At 42.5% G+C, this 9,175-nt stretch overlaps 1 protein-coding gene across 1 annotated transcript; it reads left to right on the forward strand.

Annotated features, from left to right (window-relative positions):
- Nucleotides 1–1,043: 1,043 nt before the first annotated feature.
- sncb (synuclein, beta) lies at nucleotides 1,044–8,890 on the forward strand (the record flags this gene model as incomplete). The annotated part of the gene is made up of 5 exons (XM_083890968.1): nucleotides 1,044–1,164; nucleotides 4,508–4,537; nucleotides 4,636–4,721; nucleotides 7,251–7,337; nucleotides 8,861–8,890. 5 exons carry the CDS (start codon nucleotides 1,044–1,046, stop codon nucleotides 8,888–8,890), a joined length of 354 nt encoding a protein of 117 aa, XP_083747094.1.
- Nucleotides 8,891–9,175: the final 285 nt, after the last annotated feature.

The raw sequence follows: 9,175 nt of genomic DNA on the forward strand, positions 1-9,175 counted from the left end.
GTATTTAAGGAGGTCAATTGTAAGTGTTTCTCCTCTTTGCATCTTCTCTGAAGAGTGGCAACATGGGAGCCTCAAAACAACTCTCAAATGACCTGAAAACAATGATTATTCAACATCATGGTTTAGGGGAAGGACACAGAAAGCTATCTCAGAGATTTAAGCTCTCAGTTTCAACTGTGAGGAACATTGTGAGGAATTGGAAGACCACAGGCACAGTTCTAGTTAAGCCCGAAGTGGCAGACCAAGAAAAATCTCCGATAAGCAGAGGCCAAGGATGGTGAGAACAGTCACAGTCAACCCACAGACCAGCTCCAAAGACCTACAACATCATCTAACTGCAGATGGTGTCACTGTGCATCGCTCAACTATTCAGCGCACTTTACACAAGGAGATGCTGTATGGAAGAGTAATGCAGAAAAAACCTTTTCTCTACACCCGCCACAAACAGAGTCATTTGAGGTATGCTAAAGCACATATACAACGCTCTGGAATGGCCATCTCAGTCCCCAGACCTGAATATTATTGAAAATTTGTGGTGTGATTCAAAGCGGTCTGTCCATGCTCGGAAACCATCAAACCTGACTGAACTGGACATGTCCAGACTCCTAATTGAAAGCTATAGGAAGCGTTAGAGGCTGTTATTTCTGCAAAAGGAGGATGCACAAAATGTTTCTTTTGTGGTGCCTAAACTTATGCACATGCCTAATTTTGTTTAAATAATTATTGCACACTTTCTGTAAATCATATAAACTTTATTTCACTTCTCAAATATCACTGTGTTTGTCTCCTATATGATATACTTAACTAAAATGTCTCATTCAAACAACCAAGGATTTATAAAGGAAAATCATGAACATTTACAGGGGTGCCCAAACTTTTGGGGTACACTGTATATATATATATATATATATATATAATATCATGTGCAATGAAATGTCATTCATGTATAAAAACACACCAAAAATGTCACATGCTCATGGTCAGCTGCTGTGACTGTGACTGACAGCACCTCTGGTCCATCTCTCCACAGTAGCTTGGCCAAGATGGATGTGTTTATGAAGGGTTTGTCTAAAGCGAAAGAAGGGATGGCTGTGGCTGCAGAGAAGACCAAGGAAGGAGTTGCAGTTGCAGCTGAAAAGACTAAAGAAGGAGTAATGTTTGTAGGTAAGATTATTGACATGCCGATCTCTCCCTCTCTCTCACACACACACACACACACACACACACACACACACACACACACACACACACACACACACACACACACACACACACACTCATCTGAGACCCCTGCTCCGAGCAAAGGGAGCAACAAAAATGATTTAGCTCATGCAGAATTTCCATACGTCCTGAGACAAATGGTTAAATTATACAATAGCTTTCTTCACTGGCTTGATAAATGGCTGCTTCCTGTATGTGTGCACTGCACCTGCAGCCTGGTTTCGTTCAACGTCGTAATACGGTTAGATGACGACACGCAGCACTCAAACATTAACTAACAATTATAACGATGTCACTGTATTTGTTAAAGTGGAGTAAATGTGTGGTGTTAGTTTCATGTTCACTAACCTCTTTGGTTCATTTACTATAGCAACAGTAAAAGGTCTGAATCATTTATGCATCAGTGTCGTAAAAGAGACCCAGCATGTAAAAACAATGCCAGGACCTTAAAAGTGAAGCAGCCATCCTTCATTTTATACATATGCGTTTACTTCTCTTCTCTGTCAGACTGCCTGCTGTGAAAACGGCCTGTTTGATGATACACTGGGATATGGAGTTATTTTGATGTAAAATATGTGAGGTTCTTCTCTCTCTTTTTCTGGGCTACAGGCAGGAGATGGGAGCATGGGTGGGGGTGGGGCAGCAGGATGGTGGGAGCAGCTCTTGCCACATGTCCGTGTATTTCGTGGCAGCAGATTGGTAAACAGTCTAAGCCCTGCGATCACCTCCTGGATCCACGGGCCAAAGGCTGCCTAATTTGTAATGTAACACCATTACACACCTCCACACAGTTTAGAGCCTGGGAATGAGATTATTGACCCTGTTTAACATCTTTAAATCATGATTTAGGAGAAGACGGACAAAAAAGAATTGGCAAATAAATGCTCTCATTTTGCCTTTTGTTCATAACATAATTTTTCATATTCCTGTTGTGCTCCAACTGCAAAGGCCATCATGATTATACAATACATGATTATTCATCAATCACCAATGCCAACCAGTCATTATCTCAATATTTGATGCCAAGCACCGTAAATTAAAATGTTGAACAAAAGTATTATATCCACAAATCTGAAATCCTGATTCGAGTTACATGTTGAGGGCGGCAACTGAGGAATATTGAATTGTGGAAAAAGCTCATGATCGTTTCCTCAGCTTCAGATATCTTAACATAGCTTCAGGATTTTAAGGCTGGGTGCAGGTAATATTGGGCATATGTGTTTTTGCTATAATATAATTTCTAAATAAATGGTCAAAATAGTTGCTAATACATGGAAACATGGCGGCACAAGATGGTAGCCTATGTAAAATAAGGCCCTTACTTAAAGGACAGTAGCTGGACACAGGTCCTGGAACATTTCAGACATTATAGATATGTATTTGAGCTGTATTTGAGTTTTCCATTGACCCTGATTTCCAGCCGAGCCTCCTGCTGTGTGTGCGGCTCCACACTCACCAGCTCGTAACATGGATTCACCGATTCGTGGGTGAATTTTAAGAGAAAGATCCGGATGAAGTTGTCAGATGTGTCTGCAGTGAGATGGAGTCTAATTACAGACACATACTGCACGCCGTGTCCGTGTCACACATCAGCGCAGCTAAACATGTCACAGCATGTACAGGCTCTGCATGTTTTACGCCTCATCTTGCCTTTTTGCCTGTCGTACGCAGGAAGAAGAGCATTTCTTTGGCATCTGTGTGCTTCTGTGTGCTGCTCGTAGAGCATGGTGGTGCCCTAGAAAGTGGCGTATGATTTGCTTGAAGGCCCCTCTTGGAGGAGGGGTAAGAGAGCTCTGATAGGTCTGTGGCCCACCTTTTGACAGCGGCTGCCGCTGCCGCTGCTGCTGCTGCCACTGCTACAGACCGCCCTCACAGCTGAGCGGAGCATGTCAGGAAGGAGTGGCGGCAGTGAGAAAACCCTGCCGTACGAGATGCCATTTAACGTCACAACAGTCTCATTCACCGAGCGTTTGTCTATGACTCAGTGGGATATTTACTCACAGTATTATTTTTGAACGCAAGTGTAATTATTTTTGTGAAACCTCACAGACAGACGCACCACGTCAGTGTCAGTGTATGACAGTTAATGACACTATAGCTACAGCCCCGAATTGCCCGCATCGGTTTCACTTACGTCATCGCTTTGATGCCAACATTCGTTTCTCAGCTGATGATAGTTTGAAATATTTAAGGAGAATTTTCATGGGAAATTATCTACTATTTTGTCTTGCATTGAGTTGCATCTCTCAGTTCAAATAGTCAGTATCATTAAAACAACAAGTGACCATTTTGTGTTTTTACTTAGAAAAACTATGATGGGGGAAACAAAGAAATGACTTTTGTAGAGGAAGTGGTGGGTAAAAAGTGAAAAATCCCCTGTTCATTAACAAAAGCTAGTTAACAAAACATTTTACTGAGTGAATTTGTGCCTCACTGATCCATTAAAGACTATGGGATTTTAACATATAGTACATTATTACATTCTGTTCAGCTCTATTCGAGATTTCAACCCACTTTATTGAAGTTTTAAGACTGGTTATGGTTTATCCTATTGTTTTTGTTCAATTAAATGCATGTATTTCAGATATCACAACTACAGCTGTCATCATTTGTATTGCGTCTCCTCCGTGTGTCTTGTGCTTCATGGACTCGCCTTCTGTAGAGACGGTTCTGCCATTCTTCATTATTTTTGTGTCTCCTCAGTTGGCTTTTAAACGTCTTCAGGGACCAATAAGGCGTGTGACTGCTGAGAGTAGAGAGGATGACGAGGCCTGAGTGATCAGAACCACTGAGCTCTCTGTAGATTGACCATATAGCTCGACAGAGTACAGTGGAGATTGATGACATCGAGAGAACTGAACGATGCCTGTGGTTGTGGTTGAAATTGGCCACAAGGTTTAATAAGGCTTTTCAATAACAGCAGAGAGAAGCTGTGATTACTCTGCTGTGATGTAAACTTTGAACGGTGACGTTTTTCCACCCCCGACTTAATCTTCGTCGGGGGAACAGAAGCTGCAGTGCCGTGATACTGATTTACTGCTGCTTTTCATTGTTTTGGTAAACTATAACACCAGTAAGTCACAAATCACGGCTGACTTGTCAGGTTAGTGAGAGAACAAGTCACTTAAAAATTGTGTTTTTCAATAAAGCCCGAGACAGATGGATATTTAGTGTGTGCGGTGTGGATGAATCATAACATCCCTTCATGCACACTCTCACACAGGAAAACAATAATGTGAAACGTTCATTTTGCTAACTTGAGTCTTATTTTCTTTTGTTAATTTAGGTAACAAGGCCAAAGACAGTGTGGGTACAGGTGAGTTTTTTTTTACCACCGTTTCCTTTAAAGAAAATTACAGTATCTTCTTTGTGTGCGTGTGTGTGGATACATGACGCTTGTGTGTCACTCTACAGTGGCTGAGAAAACCACTGGGGCTATGGGGAACATCGCCGCCGCCACCGGCCTGATGAAGAAGGACGAGTTCCCCTCTGACATGAACGTATGTACAAAATCAACATGTCCGTGGTGACACGACCGTCCGCCTGGTACCGTGCGTTGTGACAGCGCGGCGGCAGCTCGCTGTTAATCTGGACTGAGCCCATTGGTGTTTGCTCACACATGGCACAGTGCTTCTGCAAGAGAAAAAGAAACCTGATCTGTTCCAGATGCAGCGCTCACTTACAGTTGGCGAGTCCTTGTAATCTGTATCCATTAGACTCTGGACAGTGGCTGTGGCTGTAGCGCAAGCCAAGATTCATACGCCTGATTAATGTGCACGAGTTTGTAGTCTGCATTACATTTAATTTATTCCTCAGCCATCAGCAGTAACTTTCTGTAGCTTTGTTTTTTTCTTCTCATAAGGTTTTTAAAGACATTTTTTATATGAGCCACTCAAAAAAAAAATTAATTTCCGTTTATTTTCCATCCATTTATTGAAAAAGACACACTGGCCTTGTTTTACACTGGTTGTGTTCCTGAATTTCAGGTCTCTAGAGCAGTGTTCCTCAATCCTGGTCCTGGGGACCCACTGCCCTGCATGTTTTATAACTTTCCTTGCTCCAGCACACACACCTGATTTAAATAAATAGGTCATTATCAGGCTTCTGCTGTGCTTCCTGACCATTTAAATCAGGTGTGTTGGAGCAGAAAAACAACTAAAACGTGCAGTGGGTCCCCAGGACCAGGATTGAGGAACACTGCTCTGGAGGATGAATGGTTCTTCCACACATCCTTCTCTACACTCACAGTTCCCCTCACTCTTTAACAAAGAGGCTTAGGCTCGTTTCATTGTTCAGGTGCCTTTGAATGACCTGAACAGTGTCTCTGTGGGACTATCAGCTCTCTTTTTTCCCCCTACATCATCGTCCTGATGACCTCTGCTCATGTCTCTGCGTAAATCAGGTCCTGGAGATGAGAATAGTGGGGGCGGGAAATACTTTCTACAAACATAGAAAGAAGAATCTAATTTGAGTAATGCACATTTTTATGACCACAGCCTGTCTCGCTTCTGCGCTCTTTAAATGACCTGTTTGTGTGCTGTTAGTGAGACGAGGAGCGCGTCGTCCTGTCCTTCAGAGCTGGACCCTCTAATCTAGTGAATCTGACTGTCTGCTCTAACAAGCTCCTCTGGAAGGCACAGTCTGACTGATAGAACTATTCATTTCAACAACCTGACAACAGGCCGTTAAACTGCTGACATTGTTCACACAAGTGCAGAGCGATGACTTTACAGAATGATGGACAGCAGGACAGTTCCCCAAAAGTGAATCCAGAGTATGTCAATCACCCTCTGGTGCCTCCCTGGTCATAACCCCCCCCCCCTCCTTGGTAGCACTCAAAGTACACGTCAAGCAACTTTTGTAAAAAAAAAAAAAGTTTGTTTCTGTCATTTTGGACAGTTTTTCCTCGCACAGATGTATGATGGCGCAATCAATTTAGTTCGATGCTATAAAAGAAATGGGTTGAGACGTCCTGACTGACAGCTGAGATTGATCAGATGAGTGTTCCAGTGGGACTTCTGCAGGGATTCTGGCTCCAAAAGAAATCACTTGCACAACATGGGACTGTCTTTATCGTTATCGCTGGGCTTCATTGTTGCACAGCAGGAGGAAGTTTGGTTCTTCCGTCTTTATATACAGACTATTGTGCAACTTTTTGGTTCAGATTTGGCATGTGGTGCTGGTCTGCACATCCAATTAGGTCAAGTCTATCCTGCTCATACACTCATTTAAATAGAGAACTAATACAGTAGTTTAAATCCATCCACCTATACAAGACATTTTACTTACTAGCACTTAATTTACCCTCTAATCTATTTTCATAAACCACCTTTTTACCAGGCAACAATCATACTACAGATCAATGTATTTTAGTGGAGGTTTACCAATGTGCTTTTTAGGCCACGCTAATCATGTTGATAGACTTACACCAGCTTGATGCAGCACATGGGATTATGGCCTCGTCTTCTCTGACCTAATTGACTTGATTAGTGCCAGGGTTTAAAAATAAATGTGCGACGACCCACTGGCTTTGTTTTTAAGGCCTCGTAGTAGCAGGTGCAGCAAAGATGGAGTGCTGTCTGCCTCAGAAAGACCTCAGTATGAGGCACAGTATGGATAATGCTAATATATGTCTCTTTTTTCCTGTTGAAAAGGAGATCAAAATTCTGAAATAAACAATGGATTGTCTACTAACATGAGTCTGTGTATCCAAAGCCGGACAAAGCCAATTACACTGCTGTCCACGAGGGCACTGTGGTTTATTTATCCCACAAACAACTTCCCACTGTTGAAAATATCCACAGCAGCTGGAAATAGAGCCAAGAAGAAATGTGTAGCCTGCTGTTTGAAAAATGATACTGATCTTTTAATCAATGAAACTATGTTTTATTTTTATTGTGCAGTAAAATGAGACCGTGGAGCTCCCTGCATATAGGAATCACAAATCATCACAACTTGAGGATAAAAATCCACACTTGTGCAGAAACGTGTGTTTTTATGTATTCCCTTTTCGCTGTGTCTTTCTGCAGCCTGAGGAGTATGGACAGGAGGCCATGGAGGGCCAGGGAGAGGCGATGCTGGAGCCAGAAGGAGAGACATATGATGAGACCCAGCAGGTATTCAGCCAACACGACACGGTGTCTGCTCTACATTCGTGCGTCTTCATGTCTCGGTTTTCGAATCAAATCACGTTTTTTTTTTTCTCTATGTACGTCACTCTAAAAAGCTGGAGAAAACAAAGCGTCAGTCAGGCTACAGGCAGCGAGGAGGAGTCCATTCACATAGAGCAGAGATACAGATTCACTCATCAGTATTCAGCAGCTCTGTGTGGTTACTCATTTTACATGGATTGCATTTCAATAGCACTTCACACTTGCCCTCCGCTTCTGGCCCACACAAACACTGCGGCTCTCGCTGAGATAATTCTTCTTGCCTCTGGAAATAAAAAAAAATGGTGGGTTTAACAGGCCGGTTGTATCGTGAATATAGCACCGCCTACCTACACAGAATGTCGGGTGTGTGTGTCGTGTGTGAGCGGAGGTAGGATGCGAGTCTGACACAGATGGCTATTTTTGGAGTTTGGCTGCCAGGAGCGAGACTAACCGTGTCGGATCCACTGCTCTGAGATCTGATTCTAAACGGGTGTAATATTTAAAGGAGAAACTGGTCAAATACATGCTAATATGAACATATTGGTGGAAGGGTTTAATATTAGATATGGCACGATCTGTAATAATGTTTTCAACTCGAATTTTCCTCCTCATTCTCACTTACTCGTGGATTATCGCATTAATCGTTTGAAGGAAAGAATCTGAATATTCCCTGAGATGCATATTAAAAGTGAATTTCTCAGGAGCTCGTATCATCCGTGTCCTCCTCCTCCATCTCTCTCCCACTCCTCTGCATCTCGTTCCCCTCCCCCATCTCCTGCTACACCAGCAATGTGCTCGCTCTGCCTGAATGGGTGTGGTGATGACGGCTCTCTGCTTTGTTGCATTGTGGGTAATGTCAGGGTCTCCCTGCATTGCTGTAAATATGGAGCCTTGACTGCTGCAGAGTGAGCCTGAACCTACATGTGAATGTATTTAAAGACAAAAGATCCTGCCCAGCCTGTCTTTGCACATGAATCTGTTGCTGCAGAAGATGACCATTGTGCATTCCTGGAGGCTGTGTGGTGGGGTTTTTTTCATGGTCATGTGTGAGGAGGTGGAGGAGGAGGAGGCGTGTGCAGGGTTACAAGGATGAGGGGATTGTGCTCACGACTCCTCCTCGAGGCTGCTGTAGAGTTGTGCTGCCCTCTGCAGGCTGCAGAGGGACACTGACCCTTCTATGCATTATCTATCTATCTATCTATCTATCTATCTATCTATCTATCTATCTATCTATCTATCTATCTATCTATCTATCTATCTATCTATCTATCTATCTATCTATCTATCTATCTATCTATCTATCTGTCTATCTACAGAGCTGTCATGTCTTACCATAAACCCTCTGTCATATAAAGTCATATTAAACTGACCGAGGTTGAATTGCATGTCACTCAATTTCACTTAAAGTCTTAAAGTGAGAGTTTAAGAGAAGTTTGCTGATGTGACCTTCCTGCCACTGAAAATCTGTTCTTCTTTTCCTTTCCCAGGAGAGCCAGGATTACGAGCCCGAAGCGTAAAAAAAAAAAAAGAAATCACCATTCCAAGCCACCATCCAACCAGCAGCACAATAATATTTCTAATAATAAAAAGGACAAATGCTGAAACTATTATAATTATACCCCGTTGCAAAAAAACGAAAAAGACAAGCATTCCCACTGAAAAAGTTCTTCCTTCAAGACAAATCTTTTATTATTATATATTGTAAATGTCATGTTATAAATGTAGTGTGTTGGGTGTAGGTATTTATTGAGATGTAGGATTTGTCCTCTCAGTCTCATTTCCTTGACTCCCTCCCAATGAAA

Source organism: Microchirus variegatus (assembly GCF_963457635.1).
Source record: "Microchirus variegatus genome assembly, chromosome: 6".
Lineage (NCBI taxonomy): Eukaryota > Metazoa > Chordata > Actinopteri > Pleuronectiformes > Soleidae > Microchirus > Microchirus variegatus.